The following is a 22,490-nucleotide window of genomic DNA, read 5'->3' as shown; positions in this document are numbered from 1 at the left end:
AACACCACACCAAGTTTAATTAGTGTCTACCCCTCCCTTCCCCCATCACCAGCTAGACACTATTTTTCATCTAATTTGAAAGGCTATGGAAGAGTTAAACACATTAAAAGTTGAGCACCTTGCATAAGGTTTCCCAACTGGCATGCTAGGTTTTGCCCCCTCAGCCCTGGAAAGCTGATCATGTGAAGCTGACTGCCTCTGAACACATCTGCTCATTTACAGATATGATCATTTTTGATGCATGCCTTAATATGAAAAATCTTGGGAGAATCTAAATTCAACTAACTTGTAATTGCCTTAAGAAAAGGAATTGCTCTAGCTTATTTTGTATTCCCAGCAAGTCACAAATTGCCAGGCACATAGTAAATGATAAACAATGATTTACCAAATAAATAATTGTTAATAAATGATTTTTAACTGGAAATTTATATTTAATATCTGAGGACCTATCCTTGTAAGAATAGAAACTTTTGCTATTGAACTATTCATTACTCAATGGATAAAGTGCCTATTCTATGCAAAGCATCTACATATGTTATGCCATTTAATTTCGATGAAGAAAGAGAAGATGAGTTTATGAAAAACTGTGGCCAAAATTTCACTGTAGTTTGTAACTCCCTGCTGCAAACTTTTCTTAGGAAAGCAGAGTGGTAAAAAAATAAAATAAAATAACAACAAATGTCCTTTTGGTGAGGACATCGTGGCATGGGTCCTTGATGCTTCCCTACTTTGCATCATTCTCCAGGAAAACAAAAACAAAAACAAAAATAAAAACAAACATGCATTGAAGATCTCACTAAAGTCCACCAGTTCTTTGGGAGAAAAAATAATTATAATAACTCACACTCTGGGGGTACTTATTATGGGCCAGACACCATTCTAGGTGAATTACACAGATTAACTCATTTAATTCTCATGTATACATAATTACCTACAGCACAAGTTAGAAATGCAGACAAAATACTATAGGATTTCACAGAACCAGGAAGTAGTATTTCAACTGATACATGAGACAGACACAGTTGGGGTATATGGGATGGGGTGTCTAACTCCCACAACTCCTTGCATTTATAAGCTATTCAAAAATATTTTAAAATAATACCTAACTTAAATTCTTTCTGTGTGTTAAGTTCTGTGTTGTCTACATAGATTACCTCATTTGATTTTTATTTTTATTGCTATTCTACAGAGATGGAAACTGAGGCCTAACCAGGTTAGCTTTCTCAGCTAGTAAGCAGCAGAACCAGGATGTCTGAGCCAATATTTTTAACTACTTTCCTGTGTTGTCACCTGAATAATTAGATAATGTCTTGGTGTTTATTACATGACAATTAGTGTTCTGAGGCTAAATATTACAAAAATATTGTTTTCCATGTACTAATAATGCTTGTGAGAAATTAAAACTCGGTGACTACCAATAAGATTCTCTTTGTTTCAGCAACAAGTACCTACCTACCATCACTTCCCTTTATGAGCATCATGGAGAGAGTGGGTCTTCTGTTATCTTCAATCCACCAGGAACAGAGAATGCTGATTTGGAAACCTGGTACCTATAAAATGATACTCCTCAGCGCTTTCAGGTAGTAGATCCTAATGATGTTTAACTCCGAAAACAAACAAGGTCTGTGTCATCAATAACAACATTTGTTATGCAAAAATATGCATTAAATATCCTTTTAATACACATGAGGAAAACATTTAGTATTAATATTTAAGCACTTAGAACTTGCTGTAGAATTTGTTAGTGTGTTCAAAAGCTAAAAGAAATGAAACAGTTACCAAAGTTCCTTTGACTTATTTTGTTTTTGTTTGTTTGTTTGTTTGTTTTTTCATGTTGGCACTTGGAAACACAAAAATAGGTAGTTGGAGGTTACCTCTATGTCTAAGTTCATTTTGATCAATTTTAAATTTCTACTCTCTACTTCTACCCGTACATACTTCTGTCTGTCTGTCTATCTATCTATCTATCTATCTATCTATCTATCTATCTATCTATCTATCAATCATCTATCTATCATCTATCTATCATCTATCCGTCTACCTATCTGTCCAATCTATGTATTGGCAATCCTCACTTTGCACAGTAGTTGAGGTTGTAAAAATGACTTTGCAGTGACCTAAAATGACTTATACTGTTTTAACACAATTCACATTCACTCACTATGGGTTCTCTCTGCTATATCTAATCTTATTTTCCTGATATATTTTGGAAGTTCAGCGGCTATGTATGTTTTCTACATAGGGTCTGTAAGACTTGTGGCCCTCAGAGATCATTATTCTTTCTTCCTTCAACATGTCCTTATATATTTTTATGTTGCTATCTGGATTTTTAGGAGGACTAGGAAAATGCAGTTGAACTTGTGATTAATTTTTTCAGCCCCTTCCAGGAGAGTTGAAAACAAATTATACACAAACACATAAAGAAATGAGAATAATGTGATTTTCTTGCCAGAGGGAATAAATCAAATAATATTATTATATATCCTCAATTTTGTGTTATAAAAGCTACTGTATGTATTTCTATTTAGGGATTTGAGAGTTATAGTAAATAGAGAGTTACTTAAGAATTTTTTATTTCCTACTCCACATTTCTTCATTTCCCTATTTTCAGATCAATTAGATAAACACTGAGATAGAGATATAATTTATGAGTAGTCTTTCTGCCAAGCAAAGAAATTTCCATATTATAAGCCAGATTAACTTACTAGAATCCAGTTGGCAGAAGGGTAAAATGACATTTTGGGGTCCTGTTCTTCACTCTGTGAACCAGCCCTTCTACACAAAGGGGAAAGGATATCTTCAGAAGCGGGCAGCAAGTAGAGCCAAAGGCTCTGGCCTCTGCCATATTGGTCAGTGCCACCTCTCTTCCACTATGGCTCTCTCCAGTGCAGTTTCAAAACAGAGGGGTGCATGATTTTGTTTTGAAGACTCTTTCTGCTAAGTGAGGATGGGCCCAGGGAAACTCCTTTGACATATGTTCTTGAGTAGGAGTTAGGACTCTGCCTCTGGTTCTTTAGAGAAGCTTCATGCCTTGTCCAAATGAAGTTCTTTACGAATTTAATGCCTTTCTTTGCCAGCTGATTACCTGGCATCTTAAATATAAGTAAGCCCTTAAAACATGACTCCACATTTACATGGAATAAAATTAGGCTGCTCCTCTCTGTGAGACCTTTTTTTCTCAAATTTCCCAACTCTCCCAGTCTTTTAAAAAGTTTTCCAGCTATCATCAAAAGCTTCTCAAAAGAAAAGATTGGAAATTCATTTACTCTAAAGTAAAAGTACCTGATGATTACTTAAAGTATTTCCTCTCCCAAGGAGATTTCAATATGAATAAAATTTTAGATAAAAGGTTTGTGTTCCCCTACCACTTAATGACAAGCTTTAATGAGCAGGGAAGGGGAGATTTCTTTTGAATGATAAAAGAGTGACTTGCTACACTGAGTGAAATCACTGCTATTGAAAAATATTCAGAGGCCAACTATTTGCAAAATAAATATATTTTCTATACATATTTAGCAAGCTAGCACTTAACCAAAAATTATCAATCTAGATACTCCATTAAGGGATATAAAATGCCTTCATACTTTAAGAGATATTCTAATGTTTTAAAGGTAAATTAGTTGGGTTTTTTTGGAAAAGAGAAACTTCTCAAAGACTTTATACAAGTAGGAGACCAAACTTCATGTAGCCCAACACAAATACAAAACATGGTTTTTTAGAGAGCTCTGGAATTAAACAAGGCCATTACAATAATTAAACAAGCATAATTAATTGTAAAATTGTCAACACGAAACTCTTTATCTCTTAGCAAACAGAAAAAAACCCCAAGGGACTCTGATGGAAGTTAATCGGATGATATAAAAAGAACAAAAGGACAAGTTGTCTACTTAGAAATCATGTGATCTTTTTTCCCCAGAATGTCTGGGTCTTGTGCTATCCAATAGAATAAATAAGTACATCCCAAAGATAAATTAACACAAGCTGATATCTTTACTGGTCTTTAGATTCCATCTTTGAATATGCCTTGATTTTGAGTTAATCAAATACTTCTTTCCTTTGTATATAGAACATTCAAACATGTTTCCTCTTATCACCAAACTGAACAGAAAAGTATATACATCTCTGCTATGTCATGTATTTTTAATAATCCTAGATTCGTTCCAGCATTACATTTCTAAACTTTCATATTGTAATTAAACAATATAACTCTACTTTGGCCTTTTTTAAAATAATTTTTTATTTCTAGCTCACGAAGATATGTTAACACTATCTGATTTAACTTTTACAGCTGATATCTTGAGGACATTTTGGACTGAATTGTTCAGCGCTGCATAATGTTAGTCTGAATATTTGCTCTAACCTTGCCTTCTTCTCTGTCTGGTTCTATTATACCTTAGAACAATGGGCCATTATAAATGTTGCATTTGAGTAGATTAAAGTTATAAAACAGAGCTGAGCTAATCAGATTTTGACATTGGTTTTTAAACATTACAATGCTTCACTACCTTTAAAAATAATTTCTCTCACAGATATTCCTATATGTAACCTATGGCTATGCTCCCCAGAGAGTAAAGTAATTTTTTGAAGATCTATTTCAGAAACTGGCCAATTTACTTTAAAGGACTCAGTTGTTAGTATTTACTAAAGTGACGTCCCTTTTTGCAAGTGAATTATTATCCCCTTCCCAAATACATTCTTTCTCTAAGTTGAAATTTTCCTCTCTGAGTTTTCTTAAATCATGGCCTTTTCACATTATATGTGAGACACTCCACGTTTCCCTTTCTTGGTCAACTTTTTAGAAATGTTTGACTTCCAAACCCATCCCCTAATCCCTGATAATCATCTCTATTTTTAAAATTTCCAATTTAGCATCTCTTTCTTCAATCACATATTCATTTGTGTTCACCTAAATTCTGGTATTTATAAGCAGCAATTCTCTCCTTTCTCTCTCTCTCCCTCCCTCTCTCTTCCCCTCTTCCCCCTCCCCCCCTCCCTCTCTCCCCCTCTCTCCCATCCTTTTTCCCCTCCCTACCTCTCTCCCTCTCTCACCTATGAGTCAGTACAATTTCAACAGAATCACAATAGGGAGTTCAGAACCTGTCGCCCACACCTTACTGTAAGCTAAAAGAACCAGAAGACAGCTTTCTCTTGTAAATGTCAAGTGTTCAGCATGTCTCTAATGGGGGCTGAATAGAAGTGTAAGTTTAGAAAAGTAAGTCCCTGAGCCTGGGCAAAGCTTTGAGCACAGGCATACTTTATTTATTGCTGTTGGCTTTATTGTACTTTACAGGTGCTGCATTTTTACAAATTGAAGGCAAGACTCTCCACAAGCATAAAGATTATGACTCTATTGTGGTGGTCTGGAATCAAACTTACAAGATCTCCAAAGTATGCCTGTATTCTAAGTCCAAAGTTGACTTTCCCTACAAAGGCATATAATTGGTAGTTTTAGCTTCCTCTTTCATCAGGCTTAACTCTTTGCAACACCAGCTTAGTGTTTGATTTGTTCTGACTGGGTAGGAAAACCCAGAATGCAAGTAGCAGATTTTCAGGATTGTCTCAAGAGCAATCAGCAGAGCTATGCATATGAAAGAGGGGAGTCTGGTGGTCTTCCTTTCAAGGCTTCTTAAATGTGGCTTCTCTTATTAAACAATCTAACCTGTCACACATCACATTGGTACTTATAACCAACTCTGCTTGGTCAACAAAGGGTATAAGAGAGTCATGGCAAACTCATTAAAGGGCTTTTATTGGGCTATCACTATGCCTTTCGTGAGCAGATCTCAAAGTATTGTGTCTTAAAGTCCTTACCGAGGTTTGGTAGAGAGGACATCCAACCAAAATAAGCTCAGGTATCTAATCAAAATTTCTTTTTGCTGTTGGGATTAGTTTATTACGTTCAGACAGAGGAGAAGGCATTTAGACAGATTAGAATGATTCTGCTGGAGATTTGACCAAGCGATCAGAGACAGGAAAAGGAAGAACGGCCATGGAAGAGAGAGGGGGTGAAATCAAATGTTCACTCTGTATTTCACTCTAAAAAAAAGCTCAGAATTATAATTACCCACCTTGTTTTGCAGCTCAGAATAAAAGTGGCGTTGCACCAAACCCTACCCAAGCAGCCGTCGTGATTAGAAAGCACTCTACACCTTAGAGAACCGAGGAGACATGAGCATAATTTTAAATGCAAATTAAATTGAGGGGGTAGAAGAGAGAACACGTAAAAGACAGTAAAACAAAACCTTTCAATTTTCTTAAATTAGCAGTCTAATGTGTTCTAAAGAGCAGTTCCACTCAGATCTCTTCTTAGGGGTTGCATTTCATCACAATATAAAATGGGCAAATCCATCACTTTCCTCTGCTCAGTGTTCTTGAATTGAGATTGAAGGGGAAATTAGAAGCTGTTCATTTGGGCTTTCAGGCTCGGCATCGTGCACAGCTTCGTTTTATGCTCTACAGTGTCCTATTGAAAGGGGCCAACAAGTGCTGGTGAGTATCGGCTAACTTTAAGATTCTTCCTTTCATATACCTTTTTTTGGGCTATCTTTCTTTTCAGGGAGTGGGGGGATTCTTACAAAAGATCTGTGTTATAATGCATCTTTTAAAAGCTGGAAATTTTCAGGCAGCATTTTAAGATTCTTACAGTGACTGATTCACAGAAGGCAAGAGAGTTATTTTCAGCTTAGATGCCGATGGTTGATTTTTATATTAATTATAACAGAGCAAAAAGAGGAATATTTAATATATGCTAGCTAAAATAACCTTTTTCTGTCACCCTTAGCCAGCATTAGGGTAAGAACTGGTGCCCCCAATAATTTCTAGATAACTTTCTTATCACATTAACTATTTAATGATATAATTCTGTTGTAATTGCAAATCAAACTGAGAACTGGAGCTAAAGAAATAAATTATTAAACCAAAAAACATTTTTTAATGGCTATGACACTTCTCTGCATAAGTGATGGGTAGGAGCGGGGAGGTGGAGAATGGACCCACGTGATAGTCGTTACATGTGGATTTTGATGGTGATGATTTTCTGCCAAAGTTTTACATAGGAAACTGGTCATTTTCTTCCTCCACAGCGGAGAATACAAAGAGGCTGAGGCTGGCGTCACCTTCCGTTGCTAAGGTAACATGCTCTGGCCATTTTATCTGATAAAGCAAGTCCAGTGGACAGTATACATTATTCATTTCTGTTCTAATCAAACAATCAAATTGTTTACTTTAACCGAGAATATTTAGTGAGATCAAAGATACTCTGGCTGAAATTGCTCTTGCTTTTATTGCCTGCAGGTAACCCTTGATTTTTTTTTCTTTGCAGTAAGTATGATTTGCTGTTGGGGTACCTTTGGGTATTTTTAAAAGTTCTCTTTTACCAGATTTGGCTTATTAAATTAAAATGTGCACCGTTAGAAAGAGAAGTAGCTGGATTAGCCTTCTGAGCTTGATTTTAATGATTTTGTCCTGCTAATTTCTTTCTAAAAACATCTTGCAGAAATAGAGATACTTCGTTTGTGGAAGTGTCGGGAAAAGGCTATCTATATATGCTTGATAGACGCCAATAGGCTGAATGTTTTTTAAGGAATGGTATTAGCTTCCTGACAGACTAGTGCATGATAATATTATGGGAATCGTTGCAATTCTGAAATAATTGCCACTTCTCTGTAAACCAGAATTCTTTCTTAAAAGCAGCCTAATGTCAGGGGCAAGCAGGTGATGATCCTGCAGCATTTTATAAAATGTGTGGGAAGGACTTGCTAAAAAGGAAGAAATTCAAGGCATTTTGCAGCAAACATGTCAGCATGTGTCATAAATGCAAAGCATCTATAAGTGGAGGCTCTGATTCTTAGGCAACTCTTGCTGCTCAAGGGGAATTAAAACTCATTGAATCAATTGAAGATCAATACTCAGAAAAGCTAACACTTGATGCAATTTATCAAACAGACTTTTTGAAAACCAGTAACATATGAATTTAACAGTATATTCTTAAGTTACTATTCAGCAACAAAAGACTGGTATGTTATCTCTCTTTAGCCTGAAGAAGTGGAATATATTACTTTTACTTTAAATGTATGTTGGTTAAATGTTGCATTTTCTTGTACAATAAGAAAGTTCTGTTGACAGGTGGCTTTTGAATTGGAAATGTCTGTCACATAATGGGACATATAATGAGATATTTCTTATTCCCCCAAATTTTAAATATATAATATGCAAGTTTGGGGCTTTAAAAATCTATTAGACAGTCTAAAATAGTGTAAAATTTTTTTTTCTCTTTCATAGGCATACAAGTGACTATTTTGTCTCAAAACTGTTTTTTGGAACATCAAAGATGGATTATCCCAAAATGGATTATTTTTTGGATGTTGAGTCAGCTCATAGACTCTTGGATGTTGAATCAGCTCAAAGATTCTTCTACAGTCAAGGAGCACAAGGTAATAAAATGGGAGAAAGAGAGAAAAGTCCTCTCCTTTGCCTGTTGGTTTTATATGAACAGTGCAGTATTGACTATAGCAGTTTGAGCTCTACTGCATTTCAACAGAATTTCTAAACTGATAACCTCTACCAGACTGTTGCTGAATGAATAAATACAAACTTCTTGGACATGGTAAAAAGTCAACCTATCCAACTTTAGGCACAAATGTCCCTTGGAAAGTTACGTTAGAAAATGATTCCCCAACCTCCTTGCACCCAAAGCATAAGTTTGAAAGCCATCAGAGGTTCTTTTCCCCTAAGAAAGGCTGAGATTGCGGGCACCACACTGTAGCAAATCTAGGGAACCCTAACCTATTTGACTGAAATCCAGATGGATCAGGGGCTCCTGAGATAAGCTTTGAGCTTTTGCGGCTGCCTTATTTATTTTAAATAAACGCAGTTAACTACCTCAGGAATGAACAATGCACTCAGAGAGCAGTAGGAACATGTCTGTTGTAAACATGCCTGTTGTTGATGTGTATGTTTTTATTACATCTTTTAAGATGGTCAATTAGGCTCCAGTTTGCTTGCTCTTCCATTCAAGGGTGCAGTTAAAATATTTTGCCACCTCATTAGAATATAGAAAGAAGCTGGAGTGTTTTATGGGATCTCCTGATAGGTAGGAAAATTTTTTAGCATATTTTGTATTTTAGTTGGGGTATTCAGTCAAAGCAACATGATGACAGGCACATCCCATATGGTACAAGCAATGCACCGAGGAGAAAGGCAATGTCTGTATTCTTAAATAGAAAAGTAGTTGAATTCTTGGAAGTCACAAGGCAGAGCTGAAAAGGAAATGCTCTTTTGATAATGCTGGCTTCTTTCACTGTTACATGGTGACAGTACTTCACACAGAGCACTGATAACATTCTGTCTTGGCTTGGAATGATCTCTTCTAAATTGCTTTACCTCACTCTCAAGCTAATTTCTCATGACATTCTCGAGGGCTTGCAAGTCTCGTCCTCTCTGTTTTCCTTTTCCTGGGCATGATCTAGTCCTCTTAAAGTCAAGAGGGGATGGAAATTATCTGGTCGATTTCTTTGGGTCAGTGCACTCATCAGCAGAGCTTAAATTCTCAAAAGTGATGTAATAGCTAATTCTGCTCATTCCTCTGGCTATATGTAGTCAGCATTGCTATTCTCAGCCACTTAAAAAGACATGAAAATGTTACTGAAGTAGGAGAAGACTAAGAGACTGACCAGAACCTTTAGCCTCCTCTGGGTCTGCAAGTAAGAAGATGCCAGAAGTAGATGGAGAACACAGACCGGAAGAGAAAGGAGGCTGAGGCAGGGCTCAATCTCATCTCCAGTGTCTTGTTTAAACATTGCTGGGTCTGGTCCATTCAGTGCGAATAGGAGAATAATGTTCCATGATGAAGTCACCCACCCGAGCTGCATAACTGTTGGCAGAGCAGAGAAAGAGAATAGCAGTTAATTATAGATATTAAAGATGTCCATTTTTTCTTGCAGTAGAGATGGTTTAAGCATTTAAGAACTGTGGGCTTTAATAGAAAGAAAGCAGGCAGGGTGTGGGAAGCTCAGAGAACTCAAGGCAGCCTTGGGATTGTTGGCAGATGGAGCTGAGGGTGGAGTGGTCAGAACTGTCACCATCCATGACTGCGGATTAGACTCCAGAGCTGGAGTGACTAGAAAATGTATGGGAGGTGGTAGCATAAGCTACTGCTGCTTCCTGATATCACATTCATTTTTGGGTAATCAGAATGCTGTTCCAATCGAAGAATTTTGGATTTTTAGTTAAGGGTGGAGGTTCCCTAAGTATCATCTAGGTCAATTTTCAAAATCCCCAGAGTTCCTGAATCAGAAATAAGGCCCAGGAGTTTGCATTTTAAACAGAAGCTCAGGTGATGATTACCTAGCTAGCACAGCAGTCTGTGGACCCTTGTTTAAGAACCAGTTCAATCCAGTCCAATTTCTGTCTTTCTCCTCTAGAACAGAAACACTTTCCTCAGCACTAGAAGCAGGATAAGACAGTGGTTACAGACACTGGACCCTGACTGCCCAGCTTTAAATCCTGTGTTTATTATAGTGAATCTGGGCAAGTCAACCTTTCGATCCTCATTTCCCTTCTCTGCAAATAATAGTGCTTCATTCATAAGCTGTTAGGTGCATTAATGAGGTCAGATTTTAAAGTGCTTAAAATAGCATCTCCTACATAGGAAATGCTATACATAAGCAAATCGATAAGATAAACATCCCTGGCACAAGTCCATCTCTCCTCTGAGATTTCATAAGGAAGTCACTGCACTGCAAATAAGAAATGTGGCTGATAGGAATTTAACTTATTTTCGACCCTCCCCCCCCCCCAAAAAAAAACACCTTTTTTTTTTTTTAACTTTAAAGTAATGTTAAAATGCGGCAATCATTTTCTTGCCCCATCGAAATCTAACTTGGGGCAAAACTGAAAAATTGTAAGTTTGTCTTACAATCTAACTAGTCTTTCATTTCACTTAAAAAGTGATGGTTCCCTTCCTTCCAACACTTATCCAGAGACCACCTAGAACCAGTCACCCCAGAGTCTCCTTTGTGAAGCTCTGCTGCCACTGTGATGTGGGACTTGTCACTGCATCACGGCAACTCCTTCACAGCAGCTTCCTTCCACTGGGCAGACTCCAGAATCTTTCCTGGGTAACAAGTCCCTCGGTCTGACTAAGGGCTCGAAGTGATTGGGCAGATGCCTGAGGACCAAGGCTTGTTGCTGCCCTTCCTGAACCAAATGCACATGCTTTAGAGTAAACCGCTAAAGCCCACAGCTTACCAATGGCAAGGCTCTGAGGGCCAGTGGAAGGGAGGCAGCATGGTGCTTGGTTCTTGAGAAAGGCATTTGAGGCAATTAGGGCCTTGTGCTGCTGCTGAATCACAATGCATGGCAGCACTCTACTTGGCCAGCCCAGCCCAGCCCAGCCCAGGTACAGAGGGATATTAGTAAGGTCAAGTAGCCCCGTTTTGGTACCCTCTTCTAAAAGGAAGGTCCAACTGAGAATAACACAGTGTTAAGTACCTGGAACGTGGATGACTCAGGACTCAGCTAAACTGGTGCGTGATTATTGCCTTTCTGAGTTATCCTTTCTCAAGTTCATACAGATATTTCTATAGACTGATTAAGTGTTCTTACAGGTGTGGGTATTTTAAAGGGAAAAGCAAAAAAAAATGTGAGTTTCTCTTATTTTCCACATTACCATTCTTGCATCAATTTATTTACAAATTCATAAATTCTTGGACACGGACACCTTCTAGATTGTAAAATGGTTATTCAATGAAACAATACCAGAATTGTTCAAATATTTTTGAACCCATCATAGTTGTTTTTCAACTTTTCTTGTAAAGAGGTAAAAGCTGTCCCTAAGAAGAGGATGTTTCTAGCCAGTAAGAGCAAGAGGAATTTGGGAGAGTAAGAAGAAGAAAACTGAGAAAAAAAAGCTATCCAATTTATTATGGACGGATTCTTCTAGAAGTCCCAGAAATTTGCAAAAGCCAGAGGTCTGCTCTGCTGAATAAGCAGCTTGTTTTTTTCCTCCCATCTCTTGGTTCAATCCCGAGGTAGGGAAGCTGAACCCGTGATTTGTCAGCACTAAATCCTGCTCATAGAGGAAGTTCTTTGAAAGTCCTCCTTCCTCCAGAGGTGAATTCTTGAGGTTGAAGATATACATAGCATAAAGGTCAGCTACGTCTTGACACCATATAACTTACATTTACCCATCTTTCAGGTTTCTGACAATGATATCTCACGTACTCAACTTCAGGCTCTGTAACTTATTTTATGGAACACTTGACCTCAGAGGGAAGTCATATTATAAAATTACAAAATTAGCATCATGGAATTTTCAGGTTGAAATGGACATTAGGTATCAGAAATTCTCTTGACCCCTCCCTAAACCAAACGGAGCAGAATTTGTGAGGGCCACACCCAAGTCCCAGTGCTACATACATTCCAACAAGCTGCTGGATTATTCTGATGAATATCGAAGGCTGAGTACCACTGTTATGGCTCCTTAATCACTTGTTACTCAGAGTGTGGTCCCTGACTAGCAGCATCAGCTTCATCTGGGAGCTCATTAGAAATGCAGAATCTCAGGCCCTATCCCAAACCTAGAGAAGCATATCTGCATTTTAACCAGATCACCAGGTAAATTGTGTTAAAGTCTGAGATGTGATTAAATCCAGTGCACATTAGAAATATCTGGCGAGCTTTTACAAACTCAAGGCTAGAGTCCCACAGCAGATCAATTAAGTGGAGGTGAGCCTCACACTTGGAAATCTTTTTAATTGTCCCTAGTGATTCAAATGTGTGACTGGAGCTAAGAACTACCGATCTCTCATTTTATAGAAAAGGAGGTTTTAGCACATCATGCAGCTATTCTTGCCTGAATATTTTTCTCTATATAGGTCCAATGAATCCAAATTATTGGAAAGGTGCAAATGGACTTTTAAAAAAAGGACTGGACTATGAATCTGGTGCTATACTTTGCATATTCATTGTACCCATTAATCCTCGAAGAAACTTGGGGAAAAGAAAATTATGTCGCTCATTTTGCAGATTAGAGAAGACAATACATTTAGATCGTAGCATAGCCAGGATTTAAATTCAAGTATATCAGTCTCCAGTAACCTCACAGGTAGTGAAGGCAGCATACATAACCAAATCATACTTCCGGAGATGCTGAAGCTCAGATGGTTCAGCCACAGGCCCAAATCATACAGCTTAGAGTGAGGAGGTGAAGACTATAACCGGATCTCCTCTTACCACACACCTATGCCCTTTTCACTGTACTAAGTTTCTTTTCTCAAAAACCATCAATATCCTTGGACATTTAAATTACCTTCAAAGGGGAAGTACGTTAAAAGGGAGCTAAATGACTAAAGTCACTAGGCAATCAAATTTATGACTCCTGCTCACAATTTCCCCTCTTTTATCATTTAAAATAACTCTTGGCATTGGAACCAGGTACTAGTCATTGTTACTTCATCATAACGCATCTTTTCTGTCATCTACATTGTTTTGTTCAACAAAGGGAAATGTCAGTTTCGACAACTGATAGATGCCACAGTGAGCAGCTAAGAGTCTCTTCAACTTGTATTTGGAAATAGAGATGAATTAATCTAAACTTCCTTTCAACCATTTCCTCCACCCATTCCCCCACCACCACCACCACACACACACACACACACACACACACACACACTCAACTGCCTCCCAGCTCCACCGTTAGCCCACCCTGTGAAATATGTCAGAACAGGTGGATTTTCGACCTTTAGCTTTGAGTTCAATGCACTCTGAATTCTAAAACTCTAGAACTTCTTAACGTGGCCCCAAGAGACAAAGACATTTGGTAGCACTCAATTATTTGCAAATCATTTGCAATAGTCATCCACATAGAATGTGCTTGTGTGATTTCCCTTCCTGTGCTAAATGCAAGATCCAGCCTCAATGTCACCTCCTACACGAAGCCTTGCCTGACTTTTCTAGACTTTTCTCCCCTAGCACCCTATTCAGCCTACATTATAACCATTGTCATATTGTATTATTCAGCTTTCACAACTTACTAAAAGAATGAGCTCACAAAATTTGTTTCACTTCTCTAAGCCTCAGGGTTCTAATCAAAATGGATATAATGCTACCTCTGAATTCATAAGAGTTTTTGAGAATTAGGGGAGTTATGCCTATAAAGTGTTTCATATATTATTTGTTATTACTGAATAGTTATTGATGCTGTTGTTTTATTATTACTTAGGTGTCTGTTACCTGCCTAGATCGTTGTAAGTCCTTAAATATTTCCTGGATGCCTAGTGCCATCCTTGGTATATGAGAGAGGCATTAAAATTTATCACAAGTTGCTATTAAACTGAAGGAATGAAAATGATTAAATCTGCATTACAAAGAAAGAGTTGGGATTTAGGAAAAGAACTTTTTACAATTCAATATTTGGAAAATAGAATCTCCTAAGACCTTTAAGGAACCAACATCTTTAGATACAGACTCTGCTTAAGGCTGGAGGTAGGGACAGGTAAAAACAATTTTCAAATACAGAGAGATGCAGGAAATAGGAAAAGTCATCACCTATGCACATCTCTTATAAACAGAAGAAATTTAGAAATCAAAAGCAAAAAGAAAATACAGCAGGAGGAAATTGGTTTACTATTGAAGAGAATTAACAGTTTAAAATAAATTTCCAGGGGTCCCTGAATAGTACCCTTTTTAGAAGGGCTTTTTAATTTATAATAATAGTCTGTGAAGACTGAGTTTTTATTCTGCCTGAAAGTACAATTGTGGATGAGGTGGGCACTCAGCGTTTATTCTAAGGTGCTTAAGTGAGATCAGTTCAAAGGCTCCTCTGAACATATTCAGGAAACTAGCCCTGAGTGAGCTGTACTTAGTTGAGATCCCCTTTCCCCTCCTTCTTTAGAACTTTATGGCCTAGTAGTCCAGTCCTTATAATTCTTGGCTGATTAATCCTCAAACCAGCCACCATTTACAGTTCTTTTAACCAGATTCAATGGAATGTGGCTGTAGATATACCCACCTAAGCCCCATACCAAATGTGTACTCTTTGAGAACTACTCACTGTAACCTGGCCATGATGTTTCTAGGAGTCTTGTGCAGTGGATGCCAAGTTGTCTTCCTTCTATGTGTCTGTCCTCCAAGACTTTAATATCATGGTCATAGACGTGGCTCGTATCTGGACTTGCGGGTCTAATTTGCTCCATAAGGATGGAATCAGGAACAGAGATAGCAAAGCTACTGGATCCTTGTTTGAGGCATAATTACCAATTGGATTATAACCTTTTCCATTCACCTATTTAATGTCCTCCTCCCACTTGCCCACCTAGGACCAGCACAGCAAAACCAGCACATCTCTGTCTCCTCATAACAGTGTCCTAATCAAGTAGTTCATATGTCGTACTCTTTCCCAGACCCTTGTCTATGCTAAATGCTTCATATGACACTTTTCTTATATAGTTCCCAGCCTTGTTTTTATGGTACTCAAATCATCACCCTCAATAAATGCTCGTTTTTTGGTATTTGTTTTTTTCTCTATAACTCTAGACAGGAAACAGCACGCTGTGCTTCACTCATGGTTGACAAGCTAACTACCAAGCCTTCCTTCCTAACCTCCCACACACTTCATTTTAGACCTCTAATTGCTCACACCCAGACTCTCCAAACCTGTGTTTAATACAGGGAACATTTTGTGTGAGAAAGAGAGTGAAGGCAGATCAAAAGGAAAAATACTGTGGAGAGAGCAAGCGTGCCTCTCAATTTCATCCATATGCAGATGACCATGAAATCCAACCTTCCATTTCTGGTGTGTGCCCTTGGAACAGTACACAAAGTCTCATTCTGGCACTGACAGTTTCTCTACACATGGCCTTCTAATGTTCTTCGTGCCTTTTCCCCCAGTAAGCATCTGCTTTGCCATGTAGAGTGATTTGGGGCTCATAAGTAAAATAGGGCATGAGGACAATAGGAAGAGGGAGAGGATGAGAAGATGAGAGATACAGAGGAAGAAAATCACATGAAAATACAGTAAAATAATTTCAATCAATTAATAACTCCTACTCTCACATAAGGCATATGAGAGATTGGATTAAAGATGCAGCCCACACACAGCTAACATCAGTCATGATGCAATTAGCATAAACAATTAGCAGGTGCTTGGGAAAGAATTCTCACCCCTCATTTGCCCAAACAAATCTGTCCCCCCCTCCTCCCCAAAAGCTTTCAGTACCACCCTTTGTGAACTGAGCTGGCAGAGGCAAGGATAGAGTCTAACACATCAAAATCAGCTCATGGCCAGTACTATCTTTAATATTTTTAAGAATATTTTAGTAAAGAGTCAGACCTACACACTCATACAACACCACTGAATGAATATTGGTGTTAAATTAGACTTCTGACATTCTAAGAATAAACAGATTATTTTATAGATCCATGTATCCTTTTTCAATTATAAAAGCAAAGCAGTGATATTAAAGCATCTGGAAAAAAAACTGAAAGAAAAATAAACCCTACACAATTATTTTAATTTTTTTACACTTTTAGTCTCTTTCATACACATTCAAATTTTACAAAGTTGCAGTTATGGCATATACAAAATTGGGTGTATGGTTTGAAGAAAATCTTTTCCACTACTGACTGTCAAATGGCATAGTGTTTTAGGGTTTGGACTTGAGAGTAACACCAGATCTGAGTAAACTATAATTTCCTCTTCTTAGTTTGTGACATTATGCAGGTTATTTCATCTCTCTTTGCCTCATTTTTCACTTTTGAATGCAAATGGTAATAACAAGATTTCTTAATTCAAAGAACTATTTTGAGGATTAAATGAAACAAAATAGCATTTCACACACTATGGTACAATATATGATTTTCAGTTAACACATGAACACTTTTATAATAATAATATATTTATTGTGTTGTGCTCTAGAAAAAAAAAAGTAAATTGAAGCTATTTAATTGAAATATAAAAATATATAACTATACCCCACACTTATAGGCTACTTCTTAGAACAGGGGAAAAATAGGCTGACTACATAAGGCATATGAGAGAAAAACATTAAGTAAATAATAATGCCGACATATTTAAATGTGATAAAAGTGATAGAGGAATAATTAAAGTTTGGAAACACTGACCAAATAAATATAAACCTCTAAGCAAAATGTCAAGTACTTAATATGCATTTAATAAATGTTAGCTCTTATGTTAATTATATTTTAATTTTGTTACGCCTCAGAGGAAAATGGCAGGGCTTTCCCAAGAGAGACCCCTTTGCCATTTCTCATATCCTCTGTGGCCATTTATTCTTAATTCAAATTTCTAAACCCTGTGACAGTCTGAACATTACAAGAAGGCGATAAGGCAAACACTTTGACTTTTAAAATAAAATTGCTGACGAATCCTTATAGTTCTACTGTTGGGAATTTTCTTTCTTCAAACTCTTACAACATTAGCTAAACTGTACTGATTTCCTCTACATTTGCAACAAACTCTAGTTTATCAGAATGTGGCTTCCTGGTAGTAATGAGAGTCAGTATTTACTTAGGAATCAGAAAATGGATTTTGGTGAATTCACTTTTAATTATATTTCTCTTTATTTTATTATTATTATTTTTTTATTTTGATCCCTTAAAAGAAGCATGGTAGTGTGAATAAAGTGACATCAGAAATAACTGGCAGATAACCCCAACCCAACCCTTAAACAGCCATGTGACTGGCTATGCAAATGGCTCAACCTCTATAAACCTTTGTTTCCCCATTTGCAACATGATACAAATGCTTACTATGTTATTATAACTAGGATAAAATAACATAAAGTAATACATTTTGTTTGTATATTCTCAATTTAGATAGTAGATTCTCAATAAATATTTGTTTAAAGAATGAATAAATTACCACAATAAGTAAAGAAAAACATTCTTTGAGAAACTGTTCTGTGTCTTCTTAGAAGCTCACAGATAATCTAATACAACACAAAGTGCCCTAATAGAAGCAAAAGCAGGATCTAATAAGAAAAAAGAAAGAATTCAGAGAATTCTTCAAGGAAGAGTTAATGCCTCAACCTTATTTTGGAGTTAGCACAAAAATGGGGCATTCTTTGTAGAAAAAGCTAACATGTATAGGTCTTTCTATAAGCAATTCAGTATGACTGGATCATAAACTGCAAGAAGGTAAAGGTGATACTTGAGGTTGACAAAAAAAGCAGGTTCAAGGAATGAGACCTTGAATACTAGATTAAGAATTTTAGGATCTATTCTATAGGTAACAGAGCATTTGAAGGATTTTTAAAGCTGAAAGGCAGTTCCTAGTTCAGATATTTAACATATCAGAAATGCACATTACATAGTCCCTTTCCAAGTGTACTGATCAGAATCTTTGGGAGTCAGTCACGATAATCTGGGTTTATTTTATTTTATTTATTTATTTTATTTTATTTATTTTATTATTTATTTTATGGGGTTGTTTTGCTTTGTTTTTGCAACTCCCAGATGCTTTGGTGCAAATAGTACAAGGTTTGGAATTTGAGACCCATTGACTAGTCAAAATATTTACTTTTATAGTTGAACAAAAAAGAGCCCAGAGAGGTCAATGAATAAAATAGAAAAAAAAAACAAGGTTATATTCACTTAAAATTTACTATTTGTTGAACACTAATCATGTGATAGAAATTTAAATTGGAAATAGACAAATCTCCTGACCTCAAAGAGTTAATCATCTAATATAGAGAGAGATGAATAAATCAGTGATTTCAGTCCCAAAAGATAAATGTTGGGAGAATGTGCACACTGGGAGCTTTGTAAGCACAGATGAAGGTATCCAAATCAGACAAAGATGTGTGTGTGTGCATGTGGGGTGTTTCAAGTTAATGTCCAAGAGAAGATGACAGTTAATCAGCCTTTATGTTAGAATTAGGGGGAAAAAAAGAATATTCTAGGCAGTGTGAAATGACATGTGATAAAGCATGATCATATTAGAAGTATAACACATTAGAGGAACTACACGTGTTACAGAATGAGAGATATTGCAGATATGGGGAATGTCAAAAGAAGAGACTGGAAGAGTAGGCAGGAGCCAAGACATGCAAGACTTTGTATGCCCAACAAAGAAAGAGCAAATTTGGTATTGAATCCACTAAAGGATATAATACAGAGGAGATCTCTTGTCAGATCGTTTTTTATCAAGACCACAAATATGGAGGATAGATTAAAGGAAGTAAGATTAGAGGCAATGAAAACCATTAGGAAGTTACTACAGTGACCCTGGCAAGGAGTAAAGAGCCTGAAAAGGAAACCGACAGAGTTAATTTGGTAGGCGAGGTCTTGGAAACCTTAAAATTATTTTTACTAGATTTTGTAGTGGTGGGGTGAGGAGACAAAAAGTGAGGAAGGAGAACTTCCAATGATCCCAGATGTTTTACTTGGATCCACTGGATGGATAAGGAAGCTGTTCACCAAGGGAGGAAAAAGGAAGAGAATCAAGATATGAGGGGAGATAAATTCAATTTAGAATTTATCAAATTTGGAGACCCTATAGAATATCCAAACATAGATTACCAATAGGGAATAATTCTATAGATAGAAATTTGGTATAGAGATCTTGGAAAATCATCCAAAATATTCTATAATCCATGGTAATTCTTAAATAATTTCACTGATGTGTTTTAAATCTGCCTCTGAATATGTGATTCCACTGGACCTTTAATATTTCTTTCATATTACTTAGAAGATTGGGAGATTGTTTAAAGGAAACATTTATTTTCTAAATTAAATGTTTTCACTATAAATACAATATTTTCTCCCTAGCACTAGTACCTAAAATCAGGACCATTTGTAATATTTACATAAACCTAACATTTGAAGTTACCGGCATCATTTCAAATTCTGACTTCTATTTTCATAAAAAACAGAATTCAGAGTTAACATTTATGAGATCATCTAAAGAACACAAGTTAAAAAAATCTTAATGCAACTCAGTCATTTTACTTTGCAAAGGAAGAAATAAAAAAGAGAGAGTTTCAGCTTAGCTGGTTAAAAATAGACCTTACTTTTCTTTTGAACCTATACGTTAAGATCTTCTGTCCCATTTAGTTGATTATGCACTATTTGGTGACTAAATTTGATAGGTGACAGGCAGAGAAAAAACTACTTGGCTTAGCCCAATTTAATTCTTGTCTCTAAGCAAGACCACACTCCAAAGATCATACTACAAGGCTGATTTTTACATTAGCTCTACATCCTATGCGAGCTCAATAATCTGGACATGAATATAAGTTGAAAAAGAAAATGAGAGTGAGGAGAAGATTCACATTTTAGGTACCAGGGACTTGGTATTTATTATTTCATTTAGTCCTGGAAAAGAAAATTTGTGAAATACTTATTACTATTGCCATTTTACAGATGAACTAATTCATGTTTCCAATAATCAAGTAACTTCCTAAATTCATACAGCTATTAGAAATGGAGCCAGAATTGTAATCTTCAAATTTTGATTCTTCCCGCTGCATCTTATAGTTTTATATTATCTTGGCAACTATGGCAATAGAAGGAAAGACGTGTGGGCATGCATGTTTCAGGTATTTCCACACATTTTCAAAGGTAGAATGTCTCAATATTATAAGATATAAATGTGGAAATGGAGTTGTTTTGTGTAATTATACCTCTAGGTTCCACTTCTTGAAGTAATTTTTTACATTTATCTATTTGAGAAACTATCACTATGGTTGGTGGGTCTCTGCCCTTTAAGTTGAATTGCAGAGATCAGGGTGCAGGGAGGTGATTTGTCTAAATTTTTATGAGAGCTTTTACTTACACCTGTTTTTCCCTCTTACTACCTATTTAACACATAACAATTATAGAAACTTTAGAAAATAGGGACAAACAACATAACATAACAAGACTCAACGAGATTCATCATCTAAAAAATAGAATATTCACAGTCTGGTGAATATTCTTACATTCTTATACACACGGGAATGCACTGACACACATACATATTTTTTTTAATGTAAATCAGGTTTCTGAGATTTATTTAATTTTCTGTCTTTATTTTTAAAATAAATAAAATCCTCATTCATTGGTGTAGTCAATTTTAACTGATGTAGGAAATAAACAGTTTGAGCTAAGAGAGACAAGTAAACCATGCTTTGTTTGGCCCAAAGGGTAACTTTGCCAGCTGGGTTTTCAGTCTTGGATCTGTTCTACTATTATTTACTAGAGAGTCTCTCACTAATAATCGGTGATCTGATCACTGTCATCAGGCCATCTGTAACACAATATAATGCAAATAAAATATCTACCAAATCTATATTGGGCAGGCCTTCCTATCTGACACATACATTTAGGAATTATTGTGTTTTTCTCCCAGACATCACCACAAAATGTTTTTATTCGTATTATAACCAAATGCCACACTTTATTGCATACCAAGAGCAAGTGCTTAGATCTGTTTAATATTGCATTTAACAGTATAATCTCTACAATAAGAGAACATTAGAACCAGAAGGGGCTTAATTCAACTGGCTCATTTTACAGGTGATAAAACAAACTTGGAAGACAGGAAAAGCAGAAATTTGTTTATTAAATACCTAACATATACCAGATGCTATACATGTTTATTGAATTCGAAATCGAAAACTTATGAGTTAGATAAGATTAACCCCAATTTATAGGAAATTAAATCTCAGCAGGATCATATAACTATGAAGAGGTAGAGCCAGGATTCAAACATGAGTCTTTCTGAATAAGCTTTCCCTAACGACATCTACTTTTCTAGAAAAAAGTGACTTATCTAAACCAAACAGCTAGCTCACGGATGACCAAGAGTTAGAATCGCATCTCCCATTTCCCTAGTCTGATGACTTTATCGCTACATACTGTTGTATGTGTAACTCAAATGGAATTTAAGCCCATGGTCTTTGCCTCTAAGGTCATTTTGCAAGTGACCAAGCCCAGCAGTTTGTCACAAAAATAGATATGTTCAAGTTTATGTCACACTTTTGCACATTGAACATGAATTAGAAATATTGGAGACTTTAGATTTCAGAGTATGACTTTAATTACAACAACTATTTGAAAATCAACCACACAGAAGATACAAAATTAAATAAGGTTTAACAATACCTGTACTATTAAACAGAATTGGAGAAGTGATTTGTGTATCTTAACCAGTCCTGTTCAACATTTAAATAACAGAAAACTGTTTGGGTTTATGTCCAGCTTAGTTCCATATACAAACCCCGAAACACATTTTCCTTTTTGCATTTAGCATGTTTTAACAGCCAGCCTCCAGCCACTCTGCACAGTATCTACTTTAAGAAGCTGAGAAGAAAGGAAGCAACGAACATTTGTTGCCCGCCTACCATTTGTCAGGCTCTGTGTTAGGTGTTTTACATTTATTATATAATGTTTTATCCTCCCAAAGCTCCCTGAGAGAGTTGATTTTATTTCTAGTTTACATATAAGGAAACTAAAACTTGGAGACCTCACTAACATTTTTCCTGGATCTA

The 22,490-nt window shown here is 36.5% G+C and overlaps 1 protein-coding gene across 6 annotated transcripts in view; it reads left to right on the top strand.

The window, feature by feature from the left end:
* The window catches only part of PHACTR1 (phosphatase and actin regulator 1), a 537,206-nt gene that overhangs the window by 36,926 nt on the left and 477,790 nt on the right, over nt 1-22,490 (top strand). For 2 of the 6 annotated variants that reach the window (XM_036237037.1, XM_036237042.1), the window contains 4 exons: nt 1,439-1,580; nt 6,422-6,489; nt 7,083-7,129; nt 8,281-8,432. In XM_036237037.1, coding sequence (XP_036092930.1) covers nt 8,330-8,432 — 103 coding nt within the window. In that variant the 5' untranslated portion in view covers nt 1,439-1,580; nt 6,422-6,489; nt 7,083-7,129; nt 8,281-8,329. Of the gene's footprint in view, nt 1-1,438; nt 1,581-1,704; nt 6,490-7,082; nt 7,321-8,280; nt 8,433-22,490 lie in introns of those variants that run through there. The other 4 variants (XM_016123253.2, XM_016123257.2, XM_016123258.2 and 1 more) reach the window with 4 other exon arrangements.

Source organism: Rousettus aegyptiacus, unplaced genomic scaffold (genome assembly GCF_014176215.1).
Source record: "Rousettus aegyptiacus isolate mRouAeg1 unplaced genomic scaffold, mRouAeg1.p scaffold_m13_p_1, whole genome shotgun sequence".
Taxonomy (NCBI): domain Eukaryota; kingdom Metazoa; phylum Chordata; class Mammalia; order Chiroptera; family Pteropodidae; genus Rousettus; species Rousettus aegyptiacus.
This window is presented reverse-complemented; position numbering and strand designations above follow the sequence as displayed.